Raw genomic sequence first — 27,374 nt, 5'->3', positions numbered from 1 at the left:
ATAATTGGGGCTATGGCCTAGATTATATCTAGAGGAAGGTGGACCACAAATGGGTTGTGTGACAGACTTTGGACACCCCTGATTTACACAAAAGAACTGTTGTAAATGCTGAAAACCCACTGGACAGGTAGGCTTGGCACAATGGTTAAGGACAACTTTGAACTATGGTTAAGAACTATTTTCCTAAGGTTTAGTCTTTTGGTTAATTACAAACAGTATGTGTAAAAGACCATATGCAGTCAAGACCCTTGTTGAAACAGGAGCTATCTGCTCCTTAAGAAAGTAAGTCAGTATGACCAACTTATCTGTTCCCTCTAACTATGATGAAGGTGATCTGAGCCAAGATCTAGATGAAGTAAAATTGTTCAAATAAAGGGTTTTGGGCCGTCTGCAATAACATGCTCAAATCTGCCATGCTGAAGAAGCAACACCTTGTTTGTTTTTTACCTAAAAACAGCAGAATCATAAGTAAAAGACCACTGGAAACGATTTTACAACAGATTAGCGTATTATTGGAGTGAGACTTTAAAGGTAAAACCTGATTTTGTCATTGGTGTGTGAGTAAATTTGTTCTTGGGATTTGACCCATTCATTGGTAGTCATTGACAGGATACATTTCTGGGGGTCTAACCCCCTAATCCAACCCTTTAATGCTAGTTGTCAAGCAGAGAGGCATTGGGTCCCATTTTCACAGGTTTGTGCAACAACTCAACCACTTTAAAACTAGGATCTCCCCATTCCACGCTAGACGCCCCTCCACCAGCTCAATGAGCTAGTGACACACTAAAGGACAACAGAGATTAACCAACGTGCACTCTTCCAAATCATGTCAATCACAATTAATAAAACTAATGTCTTTTGCTTTTTGCATAGGGGGTGGGACACCTGCAAGATCTCAGTTCCCAAATTGTAAATAAACAGCCTTTTTTGGCTGGGTGTCCAGAACATGTCAATGACACGAGTTATAAAGGATCATTTACGGAAAAAAAGCATGACCTGATTACATTTCTTTAAAAAACAGGAAATTCAGATCAGAAAGCCCAAAGCCCTTGGCCCCCCTCCAGATATTGTAAATTTGACTTTCTCTTTGTTTTTCTCACATTAAAGTTCCCCAGAGAACTGTCTGTGTTTGTGAATGACATGAGTGGTTACCTTTGTTTTATCATTCATCAGACAGCGCTCTGCATTTACCCGAACTTGGGACAGACACACAAAATCACTGGATTGTGTCCTTTTGTGATTGAATCTGGGTGTCTGATTTCTGATTTTCACAAGATATCATGCGGAAAATGGTAATCATCATTTACTCCAAAAACAAGCTTCCCTGACAGAACACAGTTCCATTCAATTACCTCCATTTACAGCATGGGAGATTACCTACAGTAATCTGAGGTACATGAGATTACTCGCAGTAATCTCTATGAACAATCAAGGTCCAGGTCTTCAGTAACCTGGAAACCAGATTAGACTCCAAGTAGGAGGGGCTCCAAGGAGAACATGGTTTCCAGCATTTGAATTTCTTGTTGACTGAAAGAGGAATTCTGCTGTTTCCCCTTCAAGTCAAGTCCATAACCAAACAGAAACGTGAGGCAAACAAGTCTCTCGAGAGTCTCTGTGCACATGCAGAGTGCATGAGTTGACTCCAAAAACACCTCACTGGTGACTGCATAATTGAATTTGCATGACGAATAAGATTATTAGTGTCTTATTTTGAAATCAATTGCCCAGTGGAGGGGATGTCGGGTTGATGCAGCAGAGCTGGGTAGAGAAGTGGGGGTGGGTGGGTGACAGGATTTAACCATTTTATCTTGGAGCTGGGGGTGTTTAAACCAAGTGTTGGTTAGTAACCCTCAAGAGCGCTGTTGTTCACATGCCAGTCAAAGGGTGTAAATCCCTACTGAGCTTCTCCCTGTTTTGTTCTGCAGTTTCCTTCAAGCTTAGACCTTTGAGAAAAAATGCCTTTTTGTCGCACACACACACTTTTCTGCAGCCTAATACCACCCCCTGCTCACTCCAGCTCCCTCCTCCTCCTCCTCCAACAGGGACCAAGGAGGTTTTCAGCACTTTCCACGGCAGCTCATAATGGACAGTACCACAAAGGCTCTGTGATCCCTCGCATTTCTCTGACGCTTGACAGAAAGCACAGCTGACAGCCAATCTCGCTCAGGAGCTTCACCCAGAGCGAAGCAAAAGAAGAGAGGAGAGGGCGCTTTGTGGATTATTAGCAGACAAAGAGGGTCATTGAAACCCGAATTGCTGTTTTAAACACAGATTTAGGTGCTCTAAAGCAGACTCAGCAAAATGGAAGAAGACATGGATGAGGGGCAGAACACGAAAGGTAAGGATTTTAAAAATAAATCACTTCTGCACAAATGGTAGCAGTTCCCACTCTGAACATGGGAGCAGCTGTTTGTGATGATCCCTTTGTGCACAGAGTTCAGCTCTCGCTGAAAGGTGCGCGTCTGTGTTTGAGCTTCACATGGGTGTGAGCTGCACAGCCATGCTGGAGCTGCCTTTGTTTTTCGACCAAGCTTTCATGCTTGTCCTGGGGTCCGAGGGAAACACGCAGAGACGAGGTGAAAGCTGAGCATCTGCTCTCTTGTCCATCAGCTCTTTGTGTCCAAATGTGCAGACGGGTTTATGGATGAACTGGAAAATGAGCTGCAGATTTCATCCAGGAGCAGGCTCTTCTTTCATTCCTCTGGGAGGTGCAGTGGTTTCTGCGTGCAAAATAAAAATGTTGTACCCCCCACCCCCAACCCACCCACCCTCCCACCCCCTGAATGTCTTCCTTGTCTGCTGCAAGAGTGATTCATCAAATGGTTAGAGGAGGCTAATGATCGTCATTTTCAGATGTGATACAGGATTGTGGGTTTGGGGAGGAAGGAGTGTCACAAGATGAACGTGAAGATTTTGCGTGGAAAATAAAAGCCTTTGTTTCTGCCTCTCCTGCCCCCCCTCCACCTCAGATTTACCTCATGTGACAGGCACGGCTTCATGTGTTTGTGCTTTTCTCCTCTCCCCCTCCTTGCATCCCAACATGAGCTGCAGAGGAGCTGTGGCAATAATCAACTCTGCTGCTAATGACAGTCCCCAGTGTCTGAGTGGAACAGATTCACAGTCTCTGTGACTCATACAGACGCAGAATTACACAGAGAGTTAAAGATGCAGGGAGCTGACAGTGACACGTTCAGAGGAAGCAGAGGGAAGCACAACTTTGATGTTTTTGGTGACTTGATTCTTGTTTTTCATATTCAGGTATGCAGAGATGTTTTCTGTTCTTCTGTGTTCCACTGAGCTGCAGGTGTACACACACAAACCTAAGATCAGAAAGATCACTCAGGATAGTGACTGATTCAACATTTTTTTAAATGTTCATTATCCCAAGCAGTTTGTTTCAGTCCGGAAAAGAAATAGAAAGTAAATGAGCGCAGGTTATTTGTGGTTTTAATGAATGTATGTGAAGCCATACTAGAATGAAGGAACATTTTTGTGTCTGTTTTCTGAAAAAAAAAAAAAACAACAACAACAACACAATGTTGTAGTGTTTTATTCATGCAGCTCTATCAAACCCCCTACATTTGGTTCTGGGCTGAAGATGTTTGGGGCTCATGGTCCACAGTAAGCCCTTGTTTGTGTCTTCTCCAGATAATCTAAAAAAACTGTCAGATTCAGCGGATTTCATAAATGTGTCCTGAAGAAGGGATTTATCTGAGCAAATGGATTGGTCAGTTGATCCAATGATGGACTTGGTGGCCTCTCCTGCAGTTAAAGATGTAATCAGGTCATGCTGAATGGTCAGAGGAGGCAGCAAGAACCCAGAAGCTCTCCACTCCACTTGAATCCACATCCCTTTGATTTCACGGTAACGCTTCCTTTTACAGTACAGTACTTACAGTGTACTTAATTGGTATTTACATGGTACTTATAGTGTAACTACTGGGTACTTTCAGGGTACTTACATGGTACTTTTTATGGAATTTACTGGGTACTTACAGTGTGTTTACATGGTACTTTCTATGGGACTTTACTGGGTACTTACATGGTACTTTTTGTGTCTACTCTGTACTTACATGGTACATACTGTGTATTTATATGGTACTATTTGGTTCATACCTATGTGGTACATACTGGGTATTTATAATATTCTTACTGGGTATTTACATGTTGTGCAAAGGTGTCTTTTATGGTACTTACCACATGTAAGAACAAGGTAAGTACAAATAAAGTACTTTGACCTTTAGGTCTGCACTCGCTGCATGTTTCATGGTATTTACCATGAATTTACCACAGAAACTACCCCTTAAGTACACTGAAACTGTAACTGTAAAAGAAAGTCAGCCCTATTTCCACTCAGCTACATGGTACTTTCATTACTAAATACCGGGTATGTTCACTTGAATATTACTTGGTACTTACCCCTTAAGTACACTGAAACTGTAACTGTAAAAGAAAGTCAGCCCTATTTCCACTCAACTACATGGTACTTTCATTCCTAAATACCGGGTATGTTCACTTGAATATTACTTGGTACATACCCCTTAAGTACAATGAAACTGTAACTGTAAAAGAAAGTCAGCCCTATTTCCACTCTATTACATGGTACTTTCAGTAGTAAATGCTGGGTATGTTCACTTGAATATTACTTGGTACATACCCCTTAAGTACAATGAAACTGTAACTGTAAAAGAAAGTCAGCCCTATTTCCACTCTATTACATGGTACTTTCAGTAGTAAATGCTGGGTATGTACACGTATTACCTTCCCGTACAGTGTACATACACACTTGGTCTTCTGACCTCACCACATGAGACAATGCTAACCTGTTGGTAAGGGTAAAGTAACTACATTGTAAAAACATGTTCTGGCCTGATTACTTCTTGTAACATGAGGCAAGTTTAAAGAGAAACAAGACAGCAGTGAAAACAACAATCTTTAATATGATACATGTCTGCAGCATACAAAGTGTCATCACAATAAAATAGGTTTTAAGTACAAAACAGTGCAAAGGAGAATTCTAAAAAACACATTATTGGCCTGAGGGTCGTGCTTTTGTCCATCAAAATTCTTACAGCAGAGTTTGGTAACGGTGCAGGACTTCTTCAGGGTTTGTAACTGCAAGAAAATTCACAATATGAGCTCAAGTGAACATAAAAAGCAGATATATATATATATATATATATATATATATATATATATATTTTACTTATTTAATCATTTCTGTAATGAGTTTGATAAATTTCTGTGAATTATTTTTCGCTTTGACTGTAATGCTTGAAATTAATCAATTATCCTCATTTATGAACATGACAATAAATTATTCACAACTTTATATTTTAGTTACATAAACAAGAACAACAAAAAAGAAATCAAAGAAAAAAAATCAAAATTGCCATAAAAAAATCTAATTTGTTTAGACAAAGAATGACAAAAGCAATGTTTTAATTGGCAATTACTGTGTGTATTTCTTCTTTATAAATATTATTCGCACCTACTATTTGCATTAGCATGAAAAACATTGCAGTGTAAAAGAAAAGGAAAAAAGAAATAAATAGGCAATTTCAAATTCAACACAGTTATTCACAAAAATATGTTTTAATTTTCAAACAGTTACACTCACTGTGTTGGGTGGTATTGTTGTCTCTCTCATATTTGAAAATAAATAAATAAAAATAAAATAAAAACGGCGAAAGAAAAGAAAATGGGGAAAATGCAGTTAAACTCTTCATTAATGTAAATAATATGTCCACTTGGTGGATTTAACTTACTTTAGCTTACTCTCCTGTGGATTCGTCTGGAATGTCTTCTTCACCACAGCTGATCTAAAGCGGTAAAAAGACGGAAGTACGTCATCATTATTTTAAATAAACGCCTTTCTTTGATTTTCCCAGAAAGACGTGCTCTCAGTCAAACGAGCACAGAACAACAGATTTTATCATTTAGGCTACGTGTTTGTTTTACAGGTGCCTCTCTCCTGGTAAGTAACAACAATGTTTGTAGATTTTCATTACAAACTTTGAAAATGTATACATGAAATAACTGAAATTATTGGAGTAAGGTAGACATGCTCTTACGTCACGTTTCAAACACAGAGATAGTGGCTTGAAATCACGAGGTTAGCTTCTTTATAAAGTTTGATCAGTTTAAATATTTGCATGTAATTTATCCAATATTTTAAAAAAACAAAAACACTGGCTTACCTGCCAGATGAAGAGAAATTCAAACTGTTGCGCGCGCCTCGAGGCTCTCCGGATTAATCTGCATGTTCACTTTGGGGGTAGTTGTGCTGCATTCAAGTGCGCTGGGAATTTGCAACGTTACTTGCCCCGACCTAGTTAACAAAAACACACACTCGGGGTGTTTTTAGTATTAAAAGTAAATATTTAGCCTTGTTGTTTTACATATTTTCCTGACATTATATAATATATATTAAAACAAGTTCATTTTTAGAACAATATTTAAAAAAAAGTTAAGTTTTGAATAATTTATTATCATGTTTTTAAATGAGGATAATTGATTAATTTCAAGCATTACAGTCAAAGCGATAAAAAAATCATAGAGATTTATCAAACTCATTACATAAATGATTAAATAAGTAAAATATATTTTGTACTTCATCAAAGTCGTTCTGCTTTTTATGTTCACTTGAGCTCATATTGTGAATTTTCTTGCAGTTACAAACCCTGAAGAAGTCCTGCACCGTTACCAAACTCTGCTGAAAGAATTTTGATGGACAAAAAGCACGACCCTCAGGCCAATAATGTGTTTTTTAGAATTCTCCTTTGCACTGTTTTGTACTTAAAACCTATTTCATTGTGATGACACTTTGTATGCTGCAGACATGTATCATATTAAAGATTGTTGTTTTCACTGCTGTCTTGTTTCTCTTTAAACTTGCCTCATGTTACAAGAAGTAATCAGGCCAGAACATGTTTTTACAATGTAGTTACTTTACCCTTACCAACAGGTTAGCATTGTCTCATTTGGTGAGGTCAGAAGACCAAGTGTGTATGTACACTGTACGGGAAGGTAATACGTGTACATACCCAGCATTTACTACTGAAAGTACCATGTAATAGAGTGGAAATAGGGCTGACTTTCTTTTACAGTTACAGTTTCATTGTACTTAAGGGGTAAGTACCAAGTAATATTCAAGTGAACATACCCAGCACTTACTACTGAAAGTACCATGCAATAGAGTGGAAATAGGGCTGACTTTCTTTTACAGTTACAGTTTCATTGTACTTAAGGGGTAAGTACCAAGTAATATTCAAGTGAACATACCCAGCACTTACTACTGAAAGTACCATGTAATAGAGTGGAAATAGGGCTGACTTTCTTTTACAGTTACAGTTTCAGTGTACTTAAGGGGTAAGTACCAAGTAATATTCAAGTGAACATACCCGGTATTTAGTAATGAAAGTACCATGTAGCTGAGTGGAAATAGGGCTGACTTTCTTTTACAGTTACAGTTTCAGTGTACTTAAGGGGTAGTTTCTGTGGTAAATTCATGGTAAATACCATGAAACATGCAGCGAGTGCAGACCTAAAGGTCAAAGTACTTTATTTGTACTTACCTTGTTCTTACATGTGGTAAGTACCATAAAAGACACCTTTTCACAACATGTAAATACCCAGTAAGAATATTATAAATACCCAGTATGTACCACATAGGTATGAACCAAATAGTACCATATAAATACACAGTATGTACCATGTAAGTACAGAGTAGACACAAAAAGTACCATGTAAGTACCTAGTAAAGTCCCATAGAAAGTACCATGTAAACACACTGTAAGTACCCAGTAAATTCCATAAAAAGTACCATGTAAGTACCCTGAAAGTACCCAGTAGTTACACTATAAGTACCATGTAAATACCAATTAAGTACACTGTAAGTACTGTACTGTAAAAGGAAGCGTTACCGATTTCACGTCTGTTCCTAGCTTTAATCCAGGTAGTTCCCTCTGAAAAGTTAGTGCTTTCCTCTGCCATGGTGACGAAAGCTCTCTGGAAAACCAGCTGAAGCTGGTTTTGAATTGTGGAGCTTCACTGAATAAGCAGACAAACTGTGGACATAAATAAGTTGAAACTTAAGCTTGAAGGGGTTTATGTTTGCAAGGGTTGCAGGTGTCACTGAGTGCGCTCTCAGCATGCTAGCAGCCTTCTGTCTTCCTCTTTTGAGGCTGCAAATCTCCTATAATGAGTCAGATCCGCCAGGTGGGCGCCGTTCACTTCAGCTCCCCGCCAAATGTAGAATATGTGACAGTGGCCAAACACGACAGAGCAAACTGACACCCTGCTGAACGAGCAGGTCTGCACTTCGAGGAACAGAGCTGCGAGTGATTCGTTCTGCAGAGAAGCTCCAAACTAAACCAGGATTCTGGACCGAGTTCACCTCTGAGCCTGATGGAGTCTGAGTGGAAAAAGTGAGGAAGACACACCTGTTAATGTTTCCTGAGCCAAGTGCCGGTGCTGCGGGGCGCTGCCTGTCCTTCTGTTCAATAGTTCTGATCAGGCTCACACATGTCAGGAGGAGGTTGCGACACCTTTCTGTCTCTGTGCCCCCGTCCTCGTTGCCTCATTGTCCTGAATACGACCCGCCTTGGTCCAGATGAGGTCCAGGGAGTTCCACCAATTGTTCCCCTAACAATTGCAGGGAGCTTTAGTGGAAAACTTCAGAGGCTAATTGTTTTGCATGACAGAATATCTCCCCAGTTTAACATTTAACAAATGAGTTTTAAAGTAATCATCATGTTTTATGATCACATAGAGACCCCCCAATAAAGCTTTATAATTAGAGATATTCCAGCCTGCTTCACTTTCAAACCGCAATTCAGAATGAGCTTCATTGCAGACCAGCTTGAAGAGGCAGAGACGATGAAACATTTGAGAGTCCAGAGGTACAGACAGCGGGGAAAAGTGCACGGCATTCGACAGTGAGAGGGTTTGTTCGTTAGTGGTGGTCTGGAAGCTGCGTCTGACTGTGTGGGCCAACAAAAGCTTCAAGCTGATCTCAGCCCCAATTAGAAGACGGAAACTGAAAGTTTGGAGTTTGCTGCTCTTTCTGCTCAGCTTCACACATTTGGCCTCCATGCTCCTGCAGGGAGGGGACATCCTCTGCTGTCAAGTTCAACCTCTTCCAGGATAAAGCAAAATTAAAAGCAATAAAAATGAAGCGAAAGAAATGAGTGGCTCAGCTTTGGAGCTGGCCTCCAACAGCCCCTCTGCCCCGGGGGGGCTGTGTGTGTAATGTGTCTCATTCACCATTGTCCCACTGAATTTGTTGACATACAGTAAGTGGGTCACTGCGCTGAAGTACCCGGTCTATTCTCAGATTTTGCGCTGTGGTTGACATGGCAACCATACTGGTTGATTAAACATGCGCAGAGATGGAAGGCTGGAAAAAAGACGTGCTTTCTGTGGGGGAGGAGGGGCTTTAAAAGGGAGAAGAAAAGCAAGTCGACGAATGTGCGCCTGTTACCCTCATCCTGACACAGACACACAATCACCCAACTCCCCTCCTGCTCTGAACAGGTCCTCCCCGCCCCCCGTGCCTAACTCCCTCACCAACAAGCGCTACTGGATGCATGGGCAGATGCGACAACTGTGATGACTGGATGCCTCTGGGTAGCAAGAACCAAAAAATGGAATATTTTTACCTCATTGTTAAACTTTTTAATAAGGTCTCCATAGCAACCCCTGATACACAATAAGTAACTGGAATGCAGGAGGGTGAGAAGTTATGAAGCCAATACACATTTAAGTAGCAGGAATGAGAATCACTGATGATGTTCTGTTGAATGTGGATGACAGTGCAGATAATAATGTGCCAGGTCCACTACTGTGTCACCCCATACACTAGGATCCAGTTTATTTGAATTTGCAGTCTACAAAAATTAAAGGAGGGCCCATTGGGGCAATCGAAAAAGATGGAACTGGAAATGTATTTTTACCTTTCTGCTGTGTTCTGACTGGTAGAGCACTACAATGTTTGCAGTTTGATTTAAAGACCCACTTCAATGGAAATTGTGTTTTTAACAAGTTTATGTAGCATTTCCCTGATAATTGAAGACATATCTAAATTCAATTAAATTAAAACTGCATTTCTAGATATGAATCAGGAGCCGAGGAAGAAACGTTGTGAGATAAAGCTTGAAGTCCTTACGTTGACGCTACAATCGGCAGTCCACTTGCAAACAAACTGATCCATGTACGCCTTGGTTTTCCTTGTCAGAGCTGGTATGTGGATCAGAATTGTATGGCTGGATAGCTCCGATATTGCTTGCCATTTTTGTTGCAATGCTAATGTTAGGTTGGGGTTGTGACGGGAGGTTGGGTTTCTCCATGCCAACAGTTCCCCCCCACAACTCAGAGGAATTTCTAATGAACCCCTGCAGAAACTGTGTCCTAGAAAACGACACAGGTTTTTGGATCTTGGCTAAAAACAGCATCATCATAATTAAAAGACCACTGGGAACACTTTTACAAAAGATCAAACTATGACCAGAGTGAGACTTTAACCTTTATAACCCCAGACAGAGCAGAAGCTTACTTCAATAACACATGTAAGAAAAGGCGTTTTTTTCTCTGGGAACACTTTTACAAAAGATCAAACTATGACCAGAGTGAGACTTTAACCTTTATAACCCCAGACAGAGCAGAAGCTTACTTCAATAACACATGTAAGAAAAGGCGTTTTTTTCTCTGCGAAGGAATTAGCGGATTGTGTAAACACTTCACTATTGTAAACTGTTGCATATCAACAAAAGGCTGCTTTCCTCCGCTTTTGAATCTGCTGGAATTAATTGCAGCATTTTAAGAGTTAAGATAGTTGAAAGTATGTAAACATTGAAGACAAAGCTAGCGTGTCAGAGCATAAACACAGGCATGTTGATGTTACATAATACATGTCATTAATTTCTCAACCTGGTCCATCTACCAATAACACCAATTAATCTGAATCGTACCAGAGTCCACTGACCTGTGCACTGGACTGCCTGGAAGTGGGGGATTGGAGCAGCCAAATACAGACTTTGAGGTCAAACTTTCTGGGATACAGAGCAAAGTTATTGGTGTGAGTGTGTTCTAAAGAATGAAGAATAGTGAGCTCTTTACAGTTGACCTTAAACGTCCTTTACATGTTGTCATTTATTTGCCACTAATCCTAAAAATGTTGGAGCACAGTTATTGGGCTAATCTACAACCAGAACCGGTCAGCCCATCCGCAATCAAGACAGCTGAAAAGTAAAGAACGGAGAGACAATCATCTCTATCACTGTACAAACACAAAACTGCTATGAAGATGTGCAAACTGTGTTCTTTTTGAGGTTTTCTCTTTATAGAGAGACTTACAGAGTTTCTGTTGACCGGTCATTCCAAAACATGACGAAGCAGAATGAAAACATGACATAGCTGTGTGAGACATGTATAGATGAGAGCAGGACTGAGTGAGTGTGATGTCATCCATAGAAAATGCCTTGCTTCTGGCTCCAACAAAATAAAGTCAATTCAGGTCCATTTTTTCACGATACGATCGCCAACGTGTTGGAACCAGAAAGTGTCAACAAGCAGTGATTGGTCTAAGTCTATCTGAATCAACATTTCTATGGCAACCACTGTCACCAATCAGGAGTGAGCTTACTGGAAGTCCACACCCCTTCAACTGTAATCTGTCAATCAAACATTTTTAATGTTTGATGTGAGACCACAGACTTTAATTGAGGTATCTGATTGGTCAGTTTATAGTTTGAATAACTTTCACTACAGATACATATCATGAAAAAAATGAGGATTAGAAAGAGCGTGTTACTAAAAAAGTGGTGTCAAAGCCAGAATTATTATTCTAACAAATAGAATCACTGAGTAATAGCTGTTTATTTTTCTATAGGTGCCTATGGGATTTTGACTTATTGGAACCAGCAAGTACTTCCTGTTTTGAACTTCAAAGGGGAGGGGTCACTCAGTCCAGTTCTTATATATAACCAGATTCCCTGTTGGTGTAACTTCACACCACCTCGTCTTCTATTGCTGACCTTTGACCCAGACCCTGCTGCTCTTATTACTGGAAAATCACAGAAACCATGTGTGGCATGTGACTTCCACACCATTCCACTCTGGATTAGCTCAGTACAGTCTCCTGCACACTTCTGCTGGAAAAGAATTCACAATAAAACCAAACGAAAATTCTAATGATCCAGAAGGAAATCTTTTCATTCACAAAGCAAAGGCACAAATCCTTCACCGATGAACTCTACTGTCCTGTGATGGACAAGGGTCAGCTCTGAGCTGATCTGAGCGCACCAAGAGGAAAAGTTGACTGGGCCATTTTGTGTTCCTCCGCTTGTCTGATATGACAGATGGATGGGCCCCGGGAGGGGGAGTCTTTCTCTTTCTATTGGGCCAAAGCCTTCAGTTGATTGGACCGCAGTGCAGGATCAGGCAGCCTCACTAAATAACAGCTTTGTTGTGTAAAAACCAATTACATCCTGTGGAAACTCTGCTAATCCCTGTTTCATGTTGGTCTCAAACATCTCTAAGTAACCTTTATGAGTTGATAATCTGATTAGGATCCTGAAAATTGTTTCAAAACAAAAGAAGGATCGTTTCAAGATTTCTGAGTATTTAAAGACATACCAACCGATTATTTCATTTGCAAAAATACACCATTTTAATTAGAAAAGTAGTTTGCTTGAAAAAAAGAAAGGATAATATTGCTTGCATCTGAATTTAAACCACAACCTAACATTTAAGATTTCATAGTAATCTTATTTAATTCAATAACTGGAAGCATCATATGTTCTTTCTATCAGAGCACAGCAGAAACAGTCCATGTTCAGTGATCAGATTACAGATAAAGTCAAAACAGCCACCAGTAAATGAATAAAATCTCTGTGGGTTTTTCTTGACATGAAACTTTTTAGTCCTCTCTAGTCTAGTGGAAATAAAAGTGAAGCATTCCAAACAAAAATCTACATTTTTGATTCTAAATCAGCTAAAACAACAGCAGTGACAGGAGAAGCTCCTTTATGATCCACGACTGTCCAGCTGGATTCAGATGTATAAATTAAGGTATATAGGCTGGTTTAGTCATTCTTTTAATGCCAGTTTAGACAAAAAATGTCTCTTATTAAAGCAGATGTGTGTCATTGTTGAAAACTAAATATGAAAATAAACAATCTGATCAGTATAAAACCCAGTTACAAAAAGAATCATACTGAGAGCCTGATTGAATTCCTCACTTTGTGAATTAAATCTAAAAAAGATATGGCTTCATTTTTACATTCAGAAATTCTTGTTGGCACTCCACTGTCTCTAGATTTCTATTTGTCAGCACCAGCCAAAAACCTTGTTCAAAAAACTAAAGATAGCTGACAGTTAAGTCAGAGTTAGCCAACTATTCAACCAATTGTCATTCATTTACTACCGTTTTGTCCCTTTCGGGGTCAAAAGGAGGGCCACAATCACACACACATTCACTCTCACCTAGGGACAATTTAGAGTTTCCAATTGACCTATGAAGCATGTTTTTGGACAGAGGGAGGAAGCGGGAGAGAACCCACAGAGAGAACATGCAAACTCCACACAGAAGGGTCCCCCATTGGTGTTCTGGTTCAGGTCCCCCAGCTGGGACTTGAACCAGGGGCCTTCTTGCTGTGAGGCAAGTGCGCTAACCACTGTGCCGCCGTGCAGCCAAACATTTGCTGCATTATTATTATCTGCACCCAGACATTTTCACAAACACATGAGCTAAATTTGTATTTTAAAAAATGGCCAGACTAAAAAGCGAATGCATTTGAATTTTAAATTGTAAATGCTAAATTTTAAACGTTTGCTATAAACCTTTAATCTAAACCCACATTTTAATCCAAATTGTAAATCTAAATGTTGATTCTAACATTTGGAAAATACACTGAATTAGCCACACCCATATACAAAAATCTTAAAAACCAAGCCACGCTCACACTGCTGTGCATGAGACATGGCCGGCGCTCTGAAAGGAGCTAAAAATGGCAGGTGGATATGCTGCAATGCAAGGTGTAATTCCACTGCCATAAGTTGAATCGTTTCTTTTTTCTGTCACTGTGTTGTTGGTTTCCTGGTTCCTGATCTCTTAGAGGTTAAAATGTGTTGAATTGAATTGAGTGATACATTATTAATTAGGTAATGCAGTTATTGGCTTTCCCTCTGATGTGAATAGATCTGCACCAATGTTTCCTGAATGAAGGCCTTATGACCTTTTATTTCTTTTGTTTCACTTTCTGTTCCATCTTATCCTTTTCTTGTTTTTTTACGGCTGGTTTGTTCTTGGTATCAGAAAGTTCCTTTTGAATTTCGTGGGGATCTTTCTGCAGGAGATCTTCCAGATCTTAGACCTCAGCATTTCATTTTAGCATTTGACTTCATTCATGGTTTCAGTAAACATTTGTTGCTGTTGTTTGTCTTGCTTCATTTGTTTCAAGTCCCTTTTTGGAAACGTCTGCTTCTTTTGTCCTGAGTTTGTTGAATTCTGTCAGCAGCTGTTTCTCTGGTTAATGTTCCTTCAGTTTCTGTCTCAGCACAGTGGTGCTGGATTACTTCATGGTGCGCAGAAGTTTTCAGTTTCTTGTTTGATTCACTGATTTTTCTTGGAGACCTTTTATTTAAAGAACCATAATGTTCTTGTCTCACTTTAGGAGATCTTCTGCCTTTTAACAGGCCTCAATTCAATTCAATTCAATTTTATTTGTATAGCCCAAATTCACAACAACAGTCTCAATGAGATCCTTCAGGTTTTATTCTGTTCCACTGTGGCTCCTTTTAATCTTCTTACAGCATCCTCATCTCTGAAATCTTTGATTTCCTTTTTCAACATTTTGACAACAGATTCATCTTTTCACGCTTAGCAGTATTTCGGCTCATCATTGTTTTAAACTCTTCAATTTGCTGACAAAGTTTTTGGAATTGTTCTCACACATTTGTCTTTCTATGGTTTTTGACTTTCATTTCCAAATCAGATTTTTTAACCAGTCTTTCAATTTGTGTTAAGGTTGACTGGTTTTTAGATGAAAGGTTTCACTGTCCTGTGTGTGGAAATGTACATTATACATACAGATCTAGATTTAAGCTACAACATGATTTGTATTGTCAAGCTGCAGCAGCAGATCTCAGCAGCAGACATTCAGTCTGATCAAAGCAAAGCCTGCCTGACTTTAACTCCCAGCAGGAGAACAGAGGCTTCATTTCAGCTGATATTATTCTAGCAGAGGATTGCTGCAATAAGAGATCTTGTGGGCACTACAGTGTTAGCAAGAGCATCAGATGAGTAGACCCACTTGATCTAGAGCATTGAGGGTAAGAGTGATGAAACTTTATCGCTCCCACTCATCTTATCACTAACAGCAGTGAATCAATTAATCCTGTTGCGTTGCGCTACCTGCAGAAATAAAAGAGCTCATAAATCTTTGGGAGAAAGGAAACAGTAGAAACATGTTCCATTGCCCTGGATAGTCATGAAAAGAAGAATGTGTGCATCTCACACTAAAGACACAACTCAGGAAGCACAGACCTGGTCTTATCCAGCCATTGCATAAAGTTTTGGAATGCTCAAAAAAGCTGCCATAAGCAGAAGGAGAGCACACTCCTGCTTTTTTTTGTGAAGGATTGGAGTTTCATTGATCAACTAGCCATTTTTCCAGAAATCAGAACAGAGGGGCTGAGCAGTCCCCCGATACAAGTTTCAAACCCACCTTTTCTCCATTGTGTGTGTGTGTCTGTGTGTTAATCATCTTTTGTGTTTCTTCCTTTGAATACTGCCTGCTGTAAGCCTTAAATAAAGGTATCCATCAGAAACAGCAGCTCAGACTATATGATCCTTAACATGCGCACAAACTCAGATAAGACTAACCTGATACCCCTTGTGCTATCTTAGTTGACCCCACCCTTACAGTGACGTGTTCTCCCTACCATGACAAAGGTGGATAAAGGTGGAAAGATTTCATGTAATCCATGGACACCAGTGAAGATCACAAATCATTGAAGAAAAAAGGTTCAGAGCACTGTCTAGTGGGTCTAAATGACCCAACTCCCAATGGTAAAGTGCCTAGGATAGCACAAGGGTTACAGAAAGTGATCTAAACTTATAATGCTATTGTGCAGCTTGTCAGAGCGCACAGAAGCTCTTGTTCAAAACAGCTAAATTAGAGACTGCCGGAGCCTTCAGGGGAGACGTCCTAGAGAGACCATGTCTCCCAGCTGGCCTGGAAACGCCTCAGGATTTCCCAGAGGAGGAAGTGGCAGAGAAAAAAATCTGCATCTAGATGAAAAAGAAAAAAGGGGATGATGAAAGGACGGTTTTCCATGAGCTTCAGTTGAAGCATGCAGCCTCTCTTCTGAAGAGTTTTTAAAAAGCTTATTGGATGCATTTTTCAGTTTGTGTGTTGTTGGTTTTCTGGTCTCTGATATCCTGTTTCTTGGCCACCAACTCCTTGTTCCTGTCCTGATTCACTGTGTCAGTCTTTGCAGAGGCTGTTTCTTCTCTTTCATCTTTAATTTCTCAGTTTTATTCTTGTCTTAGAAAAGATATTTCAGATCTTTGACTTGTTCTTCCAACATTTGATTTGAACATTTGACTTCATTCACTGTTTTAATGAACTTCGACAACATTTGTTCTTGCTGTTGTTTGTCTTTGTTTGTTTTGGCTTCTAAGCTTTTAAGTATTACAATTCTCATTCCTCACGAAAAGAAAGCCCAAAATGGTGTTTTAAACCGTTGACACATTTTTTCTAAGTATTCTAATTCCTAAGTATTCATCTAAAAATCTCCCAGTCCATGAAAAAAAGGTTGTTCTCACACTGTGACATAAACCAGTGAGAACAGCCCCTTCCAGGAAGAGTCTGAGCTGCCAGCTCCGCCCCCAGCCTGACACACTTTCTCCATGGAGCTAGTTGTGATCAACTAAACGCCTTTCCTTTTATACGCCAATATTCACATCCATCTTTGCAAAGATTTGGATGTTGTTTGTTTTCATGGCTGAGATGCAGACACACTGCTGAGTGCGACTCCTGGTTGACGTCATGTAACGGGCGGCGCCCACACAGAGCGAAAGTCGGAGCCTCAGAGATCGAGGCCTCTTACTACCGCGTTTGAAAAGAACTCAGGAAAAAAACTAATGTTAAATTAAAAATGATAGTTCTTTTGTTTGCTAAAGGTAATGTAATTTCATATACATAGAGATTGTTTTTTCTGTAAAAGGCTTAAGAAGAGCATGGATACGCCCAATAAGTTTTAAGGTGGGGGACACTCTGGGAAGGTCCCACCTTCCTTGTGTCATGTATGTGTTTGTGTGTGTTGGCGTGTATATTGTTGTGGGGTCAAGGGTGTGTGCACTAAAGAGTGCAGTTAAAATTGGCGGATAGGTCACTGAGAGGACATCTCCTGATTGCTCGAATGAGTTCGTCTTCTGAGATTTTCTCCCTTTTTGTCTCAAACATGTTCATGAAAAATATGAATTTCTGTCTGTCTGGTCGACCAGTCAACAGTTTTTAGACAAATGAATCTGCAATCTATTTATAGCTGCTTGCTTCGATGAGGGTCAGATGTTCTGACATCGCTATGACATCACAGCTCAGTGACGTCAGTAAAGCCCGCCTCGCACAGCAGCTGCCCCACAGTTGTCTGCGGCAGCACCTGCTGCATGCGGGTCTGTCTGCAGTAAACAATTCATCTACATTCAGGAGCAAATGCCTGAATGAAAACTCCAGCGTGAAATTCCTCAATAGCAACGGTTCAGATACTGAACACAGACTCGGTGCTCTACAGCGGCTTCTGAAAGAGTTTGGCAACAATCGAATGCTCTGCAGTCATACATGCCTTATTGTACATGCATGAACGCTCATCCTCTTAGCAAAGCCTTGCAGTCTTGTCAATAGGATCAGCGTCTCCTCCCTTTTCTCAGGCTGCCATCACACTCACTTCCCACGCTGTCATTTCAGTCAGTGTTCTCGCTGCTTTGGACCAATCATGGTCTCTTTTGTTTTCCTTTACATTTCATCACTGCTCCACCTTCTCAGAGACCCACTTCAATCATCGTTTGACTTGTTGTCAAACTGTTCCCGAAGGACTTTTAATTAAGTCCTCTTGGAACTTTTCATTTTTTATCCATAATAAAAAAAAACCTGTGTCATTTTCTCGGACACGGTTTTTGCAGGAATTCATTAGAAATTCACCTCTGAGATGTGGGCGGGACCACAGAGCAACTCCACCCCTCCCCTCTCCCATTTTCCACCACTTTTTGCCTCTTGAGAAGAATTTTAAATCCATTGACCGCCCCCAGAATCTGGGCTGTAGCAGATCTTTACATTGTGGTTTTGAGCCGAATAAGGAGTTCTAAAACTGTCTGAAGGCTCTGCAGTCAGTAGACCCACTGCTCTGTCTGTACCTCAGGTGTAGAGATGAGGAGGAGCGACATCTGAAACACAGCAGTGATTAAAACCTGCAGGCTTCTTCAGAAACTGTGATCCTGATGGGTGTGATGAAAGCAGAGATATCAGAGGGAAAGCAGGTGAAGAGAATCCTCAGCACTTGGACTGATGGATGCAACAGACAAACTCTCTCAGGCTTTTCTGAGAGCTGTCAGACGGGTGAAGTTGAAGCTTTCGGGGTCCCTCTGGGAGGGAGGCAGAGCAGAGGAGGAGCTGAGGTGGGAAACAGGATCTTCTGGGTCATACCACAGATCAAACAAGTGGAATCAGATAACTGTGTACCTCTGATTTTAACTGCAAAGGGAGGGGTCATCAGGAAGTCTGTGATTTACCTTTGATGTTTGCTGAAGGATTAAAACATTCAGCTGTGATGTTCCTGCTGTTATGTTGCCTTACCCAGATGTGTTTTGGCCTTGAAGGTTGCCTGGAGTGCTGCATCAAATGCCTGGGGGGGATCCCGTACCCGTCCCTCGTAGCCACGATCCTCCTGTATGCAGGCGTGGCCCTCTTCTGCGGCTGCGGGCATGAAGCCCTGTCCGGCACCGTCACCATCCTCCAGAACTACTTTGAGGTGGTGAGGAGCCCTGTGGACGCTCTGGACATCTTCACCATGTGAGTGACAGAGGCTGGTCAGGCTGGATGGACCACTGCACACCTCAGTCCCGCCCGCACAAGCTCTCAAAGAATTCCTGTTGCAAGCCTGCATCACTTTCTCAAAGGGTTTGACCTCTCCTGCAGGATTGATATCATCAAGTATGTGATCTACGGCATCGCCTCTGCCTTCTTCGTCTATGGAATCCTGCTGATGGTGGAGGGTTTCTTCACCAGTGGAGCCATCAAAGACCTTTACGGAGACTTCAAGATCACCACCTGCGGACGCTGTGTCAGCGCTTGGGTAGGAGCCTCTCAGATGCAGCATCTGGTTGTTTCAGCAGGTTCAGGGATGTCACAGTCTCACATCATTGGGCTCTTTTATGAGACTCTCAGGTCAGCACTGTTGTGGTTTAACAAACACAAGCCAACAATATACACCTGTGCGAAGAGTTTCTGCAAAAACAGACATTTTTCAGAGAATCGGATTGTCTTTTTTAAAGCCGCCTTATCAAACATCTCTGCACTTTGCGACTTCACTGTGACTTTCTGTAGATATCAACTCATTTAACCAATTTTTCTATGCAGACGTTTTCCAGCGCTTTTCTTATTTGTTTGACCTTTTCTGCCGCAGATCTACTAATAACATCAGTCAAAATCATAAACTTCAGGAACATATTCATGGTCTTTAGAAGTGAAGGTAGTGTATGATGGTTGCCCTCCATTCCTCTTTCAGTTCATCATGCTGACCTACATCTTCATGCTGGCTTGGCTCGGGGTCACAGCTTTCACCTCCATCCCAGTCTTTCTTTACTTCAACATCTGGAATATTTGCCAGAACGCAACAGTCCTGGATGGGACGGACCTGTGCTTGGATCCACGGCAATACGGTAAGGAGGCCCTCCCTCTGTTTGTTCCCTTTTCTGGGCCCAGAATCTAACAATATGAGTAGACATCTGCTTTTCGATTGATTGCATCCACATATTGCATTTATTTTTTCTTTGAGCATCATGAAGATATTCTTTCTTTGTCTTTGTAATATTTTCTTCATTTCATTTGGGATTCTTTGTGGACTTCAGAGCCAAATTCATATTTTTTTATGAAGTAAAAGCAGTTTATCTATAAAAAATAAAAAGCTGGATTTTATCCTTTCATTATAATCACTGAAATACAAACATTATGGTCTTTGCTGAAATATTAATGTATTTAATTTGATTTGGTTCATTTCTGTGTGTTTATAAAAGTCTAGATCACGATCAAGGTTGTCTGAAAGCACTTCTCAGAAATACATTTATCAATTTTCTGTCCACTTTATTGTGCTTACAGATCAAAATTCAGTTGGAAATCTTTCTTTAGGAATCAATTCGGTAATCTAAAAAAACAAACATTTTGCAGGTATTGTGCCGATCGCTGAGACGAAGACTGTTTGTGCTGGATCAGAAAAGTTCTACAAAATGTGTGAATCCAACGAGGTAAACCTGGTGCTTCATTTTGCTTTTGATTTTCTCCAGATTTTAGAGAAGTGCTCCACCAGCATGTGTGTATATATTCTGACACTAAGTCTTAGAAGAGCAAAAACATTTTTTCCCAACAAAATAACTTGTTGCTGATCTTATAAAAAAGGTTTCTGCTAAATCTGTCCTGGTTTCTAAAATATCTCTTTCCAAATAAACTTCGTTTTTCATTAATAAGCAAAATCTAACATGTTATTAGTTGAAGTTAGTTAAAGCTATTCATGAATTTGGCAAATAGTAATTTAACTAATTTAACTTTTGAAGTTTGCATTCATCTGATTAAAGTATTGCAGTTTTAACTATAAAGGTGTCATGAGGTTTTCTGAATGTTTGACTGAAAAGCGGGACTTTCCCTCCAAACTCAAACCTAACTGACTGTCGGCATAAAGCACGTCTCTCTAATATAATTCCCACTAACAATCATGACAAGTCCATTACGTCTGGGATCAGAGGGGTTGTGGGTGCACAGAAGAATGAACTGAATGTGTTTCCAGAAGTATTTGACGCGGTGGACTAACAGGATTTGTTTCTTACGCAGCTGGACATGACGTTCCACCTCTTCATCTGCGCTCTGGCTGGAGCTGGAGCTGCTGTCATCGCAATGGTGAGCCTCCAGAAGCACAACGATGACACTCAAGTGCTGCGTTTTGCGTGCAGATGGCTCACATGAAGCCTGCTTTTGGGCGTGCAGCATCTGCTTTTCTGCAGCAGCACGAGGCTCGGCCTATGCAGGATTCTGCAGCAGAAGCTGCTGTTCACCTGACAGAGAATAGCTGGAAAAAGCAGAGACTGCAGTTTGGCGCAGTAAGACAGAGTTTGTCTGCCTCCCTTTCTCAGAGGCGGGGCCTGTGTCGTGCTGTTGTCATGGAAACAGGGAGAAGAAAGGCTCTGAGATAGTTTTGAACATCACTCAGTAATTGGTGAGGAGACATTTTCTTGAAAAGAGAAAAGGCTTTCTTTTGGGGGATGACCGTTAAAGTATTGCAGGCCTCTTTGTCCTCATCCTTTTATCTGCTTTTGTCTCAGCCCTGCCACTGATGATCCATCCCACAATAATCACCCGCTCGTGGTTAAACACTGACTGAGGCAAAATGTTCTTAAACATGTCCATATATGTTTAAATCTCAGCTGCTTGACACCATCTCTGTTTTTAAGAAAACAAAGATTGATGTGGCCTTAGCTAATGCTGTCATTATGGTCTATGCTGTCATGGTAACAGATAACAGAGCTATGCTTCAACATGATGCTGCCACCTGGTGGTCGAGCAAGGATCAAGTCCATTTGCTTTACAAACACCATCCAGTTTCTGAACCCACTGACTCTCCTGGGTTGCTGGAGCCTATCCCAGCAACTGTTGGGTGAAGGCAGGGTTCACCCTGGACATGTCACAAGTCTGCCACAGGGCCGATGAAGCATGTTTTTGGACTGTTGGGGGAAAGCCAGCGTGCCAGTAGAAAACCCACACATGCACAAAGAGAGCATGCAAAGTCCAAACAGAAAGGACACAGCTGGGATTGGAACCAGGGCCTTCCCTCTGTGAGGCAGGAGTGCTAACCACTGTGCAGCCTACTTTTGTTTTTGTTTCTTTTTGTTGAAGGTTTTAATTTAAGTTAATATTTGGTCCTGCTGTTTTCATCCAGACTGCCTTCGCTTCTTTATATCTTCTTTAATAAATTTACACTTTTTCCATATGAATGAAGGAGGACTGGGCTTGATGGCAGGAAATTGAAAATGCTCATAAAGAAACTTAAAACATGATACACATGTAAACAAAGGAAGATGAACTGACAAATCTGAACTGAAGACCAGACACCTTAACCCTTGTGCCATCCTAGGCACTTTAACATTGGGAGTTGGGTCATCTAGACCCCACAAGACCTTGTGGGGTCCTTTTTTCTTCAATGAATTATGATCTTCACTGGTGTCAATGGATTACATGAAATCCTCTTTACCTTTATCCACCTTTGTCATGGTAGGGAGAACACGTCAATGGTCATCTTGACCCCATAGGATAGCACAAGGGTTAAAACACTGAGGATCGACTGACTTACCTGAGTGATGATAAGAATGTGAAGCTGGCACTGATTGAAGAAAACACAAAGCGACAAGAAGCAAACAAAAACAACTGAACTACAACAAACACAAGCCATGCAACCAGATCGGACTGCAATTATATTTCAGTAAAAGTAGCTTCATCATAGTGTATTTGCCACACTATAGGGCTGACTTGATTATAAGGCACCGTCAGGGAACGGTTTATTTTCCAACTTATGTCATAAAAAAGGCGCATAAAGCGAGACAAAAGAGTCAGAGATAAGTCCATCGTTCAGAGTTTAATTACTGAATTACTTAATTAATTACTCTAGTACTCGTTTTTAACACATTAGCAACTTTAGCAGTAAGATGAGATAAGATAAAGCTTTATTGTCATCGTACAGTCACACTTGGTACAACAGTACAACGGAATTGCAAACTGTCCCACAATGGTGCAAAGAGAAATAAGAACACAACAATCATCTCACAAACAAAAAAGTATAAAAAATATATACATATATATAAATATATATGTATATATATATATGTACACAAATATATATAAAAACATGCAAATGCACACCACATGTATATACAGAATCTACACGAGGGTTATTGCTCTGTTGTAAACTGTCTCTGAGTCTGTTTGTCCGTGACCTCAGCACCCTTAGTCTTTTTCCAGAGGGCAACCATTTAAACACCCGGTGTCCTGGGTGTGTGCAGTGTTTCATGGTGTTGCGTGCCCTCCCAAGACAGCGAGTGCTGTAGAGGTCCTTCAGTGAGGGAAGAGGGTAGCCGATGATCTTTTGGGCAGTGTTTATGACCCTCTGTAGAACCTTCTTGTGTGCCATGGTGCAGCTTGAAAACCACACAGAGATGCAGTATGTCAGTACACTCTCAATGGAGCAACGATAGAAGGCAGTATTAGCCGCATTTGCGTTTTTCCCAATACCTTTAATTCCCAACCTTGTCTGCAACTCTTAAAAAAAATATATTGACATTCCTGTGAAATTCTCTAAATCGCTTCATCAGTAAGAACAACCAGCATTATCCGTATATAAGGTGCAATGTCTTTTTCTAAGTCAGCCTTGTGAAATGGAAAATGTGGTAGGCCTGCTTGTAAAGTGGAATGACCCAGATAACTTTTTCAGACCCACCTTAAAAGCTCTCAGGAAAGCTTAAAACTTAGAAGCAAATTGTATTTCAATTTAGAAGTTAGATGCAGCCACTCGTGTGGATGCTGTACAGGAGAAAACCCCCTGTGAATATTTATATTTTTCTGTTTTTTTTAATTGAATTTTTCAACTTGTGATGTCCCCACAGATCCATTACCTGATGGTGCTGTCTGCCAACTGGGCCTACGTGAAGGACGCCTGCCGGATGCAGAAGTACGAGGACATCAAGTCGAAGGAGGAGCAGGAGCTCCACGACATCCACTCCACGCGCTCCAAGGAGCGCCTCAACGCCTACACATAGACGGCAGCGTGAGGCCTGGCCCCGCCTCCCTCCCTCCTCTCTCCCCCTGCTTTCTCTCCTCTCTACCGTCCCCTCCCGAGGGGAGAGCGGATGGCGCCTAGGGCCCTCGCCGCCGCTGATGTCACTGGTGCGTCTCATGACAATGTGGTCTGAGGAGGAACGTCACACTCAGCTCCTCGGCCACAAACAGCATTTTAAATTAAAAGCCCCTTTACCTCTCTCATGGATGGAGTCACGTTCTCATTATGGCAGTTGTATTATTCTTGAGTACCAGTGGTTTAGTGCAGGTGAGTAGTTTTAGTGTAGTCCATAGAAACACAAGTAGCACTTCTATTTTTTTTATTTCACACATTTCTGTACAAATCTTTTTTATTGGTTACCCTTTTTTTCATTCACAATTTTTTTTATTTTTTGCCAATTTCTGAGAAGGTCAACAGGGGCTTCAAGGGTTTGTAAGCACATAGCTCGCAGGCGTGTCTGCAGATGTTGGTGTTCTGAATGTGAGTGAGTGGTTATTTTTAAAAAAAATTCATCTGGCAGAATCAATACTGCTTCCATGTTTACAGCAGTGGACTTACACGGTTTCTCACGTGGTGAGAAACCGGCTCTGAACAGAGCAAACACACCCATGAAGGATTCACACATGGGCTGACCAATCAGACACAAATTATGGCTTTGTATGTGATAATCTTGAACTTTAAAAGTACGTCTAGAACTGTGAACGACATTTATCTTGAGCCGGGAAATATTTTGATGTCCATCCAGAACCACGGGTCTGTGGGGGCTCCTGGGTGGGGAGAGGAGGCATGACTGAAGTGTGTCGCAGTATTTTTCCTTCATGACAGTAACTGTGTTGCCTGCACATCCTGATGCGTTCATATGGGGTCTGTCACTTCATTGCCTGGTGATGTTTTTCTTTTTTTTGTTCTGGGATCTCAAAGCTACTTTCTTGCACTTTTTGGACCATTTCTGTGCTCTCTCTTGGTGTAAGCGCATTGGTGTTCAACTCAAAGTTGGATAACTGTACTGTTAGTAAAGACTGTGAATTTTTCGATGTTTTTCGTGGCATGGACGTGTATCGGTATAATCTTTTTGACTCAAAATCTTCTCTGGTTCTTCATTTTTTCACGTCTCGCTGGAGCAGCCCTTTGTTTAAATGTGCAGTTCTGAACCTGATATTAGCGGCAGCTTTCCTGTAGTCTTTCAGTTGTGTCCTTTCAGTTTGTTATGAGTGTGTTCCAACTACTACGACTCTGTAATGATCAGAAAAATGCTGTCAGCACTCTCCCTGTATTAGTCTTTTGTACTTTCTCTACGATGCTTAGTAGCAGGCTTTAAATCAAATCTGTTTTGTATTTTCATGTGCCAGCAGCTTGAAGTGGCTTATCTGACCTGTATGATCAAATTTGCTTGCAAAATAAAATCACTTGTGTACTTGTTAACAAGCATGTTTGTTTTGTTTCAGTAGGGGGGGGGGGGGGGGGGGGCGTGCAGATTGTATTGTATTTTTTAAAACTCAGCTCTGAAAACTCTAAAAAATGTTCTCAAAAACGTCATACTCAGGGTGTGTAAAGGGCGTCATGATGGAGCTGGTGAATGGTAATCCATGTTTTAACTACCAATGGCCACTAGAGAGCAGCCTGAACTCAGCTAAAGAACAATTAGAATAATGAAAAAACGAATAAGAAAATGATGCAAAAAGGTTTGACTTTCTGTACGTTTTTATGTCTGACCCTAATGACCTTGCAAAATAGAAGTGGATTTGTTGGAGTTTCTAATTGGAATTTCGGAAAATCTGCAGCTTTTGAAATTACTTTTACTTTTCATATGCAGCCAAACACTGAAGAAGACTATGGATGAAGATGCCCCAACTTAATTAGAATTAAGTATTTATGTGGAATAAAGACAGTTAATGTCTTAAGTCACACTCGTTTGTCTGCCCTAACACTGGGTAGGTTCCGCACGAAATATCAAGGTCGGTAACCCTTCTGCTATCCTAGACACATTAACATTGGGAGTTGGGTCATCTAGACCCACTAGACAATTCTCTGAACCTTTTTTCTTCAGTGATTTCTGATCTTCACTGGTGTCCATGGATTACATGAAATCTTTCCACCTTTATCCACCTTTGTCATGGTAGGGAGAACACGTCAATTTAAGGGTGGGGTCATCTAAGATAGCACAAGGGGTACAGAGAAAATGCTGATGCACATTTTCATCTATGGACATGCTGCAGGTGACAGATCTTAGCCGATGCATAACATGTAAGTGTGAAGTAGGTGAGAGTGTCACAGTCTTTTTATTTTTTTTACCACCCCCCAATAAATCCTGTGGACTATGCAGGAAGCCCGTTAGTCCTGTTCATGTGATAAGTGCGCTTCTGTTGTGCCTCCTTGCTGTGAAGCTTGTCTGTTAAAATGAGGAAAGTAAACAATCTGAGTGTATCTTGTCCTACAGGTACAGACAGATACTTATCTGCGTACCTGCACACCCCATGACTAAAGGATTTCTGCATGCTCAGTAAGGTGCCAGAACTCGTACCTTACTAATGACTAGAGTGTGGCTTAAGGACACTGTATGACAGCATTACCCGTATGTCATAAGTATGAATAACTTCCATTAGCCTTATGAATACCTCACAATACACATACCACACACATCAATTTTCAAGACTTCCTTTAACCCTTGAGCTATCTTAGATGACCCCACCCTTACATTGACGTATTCTCCCTACCATGACAAAGGTGGATAAAGGTGGAAAGATTTCATGTAATCCATGGACACCAGTGAAGATCACAAATCATTGAAGAAAAAAGGTTCAGAGCACTGTCTAGTGGGTCTAGATGACCCAACTCCCAATGTTAAAGTGCCTAGGATAGCACAAGGGTTAAGGTGGCTGCATGAGCCACAAGGAAACCTGATTTTTCCTTAAGATTGTGTTGCACCTCTCTACAACCTTCCACAGACAACCAAAATATCCACAGAACCTGCACATGTCAACCCCTGAACTGCGTGTGACTAAAGGCATAAAAAACCCACAAGTTTGGTTCTGAGATGGTCACCATTCTGGTATGTTGTTTAAGAAAGTAAGTTCACTAAACAAGGAACAAAAGCTGAGGGATGTAAACTTCAATCCTTTTGAAAATATCACAATGAAAGAGCAGCACTGGCTTGAATGTGTTGGTACTTTTGTGAGTATTAAGAGCATTTAGTGCTGCTTCACATGACATTTTCTGCCCTCCTTTTATGATGTTTCCTCCAATTATTCACTCAAATTGAAGTTTTTTTTATTGTCTAT

General features: G+C 40.9%; 1 protein-coding gene and 2 long non-coding RNA genes across 3 annotated transcripts; 2 read left to right on the top strand and 1 right to left on the bottom strand.

Moving 5' to 3' along the window:
- Positions 1 to 1,826: 1,826 nt before the first annotated feature.
- On the top strand, positions 1,827 to 25,518 carry gpm6aa (glycoprotein M6Aa). Its single transcript, XM_004086494.5, has 7 exons — positions 1,827 to 2,338; positions 18,881 to 19,073; positions 19,200 to 19,356; positions 19,789 to 19,942; positions 20,448 to 20,524; positions 21,105 to 21,170; positions 23,924 to 25,518. Exons 1-7 carry the CDS (start codon positions 2,302 to 2,304, stop codon positions 24,074 to 24,076), a joined length of 837 nt encoding a protein of 278 aa, XP_004086542.1. The 5' UTR covers positions 1,827 to 2,301; the 3' UTR covers positions 24,077 to 25,518.
- On the bottom strand, positions 4,921 to 6,276 carry LOC111948082 (uncharacterized). The gene is made up of 3 exons (XR_002874066.2): positions 6,201 to 6,276; positions 5,769 to 5,822; positions 4,921 to 5,115 (listed from the first exon to the last, which is right to left on the bottom strand). It is a non-coding gene; the product is annotated as an uncharacterized LOC111948082 (long non-coding RNA).
- On the top strand, positions 5,880 to 6,870 carry LOC144994842 (uncharacterized). The gene is made up of 2 exons (XR_013658488.1): positions 5,880 to 5,977; positions 6,675 to 6,870. It is a non-coding gene; the product is annotated as an uncharacterized LOC144994842 (long non-coding RNA).
- Positions 25,519 to 27,374: the final 1,856 nt, after the last annotated feature.

The sequence above is a fragment of the Oryzias latipes genome, chromosome 10 (assembly GCF_053564925.1).
Source record: "Oryzias latipes strain Hd-rR chromosome 10, Olatipes_Hd-rR_3.1".
Taxonomy (NCBI): domain Eukaryota; kingdom Metazoa; phylum Chordata; class Actinopteri; order Beloniformes; family Adrianichthyidae; genus Oryzias; species Oryzias latipes.
The sequence above is the reverse complement of the archived record's forward strand: the minus strand, read 5'-3'. Positions and strand labels throughout refer to the sequence as shown.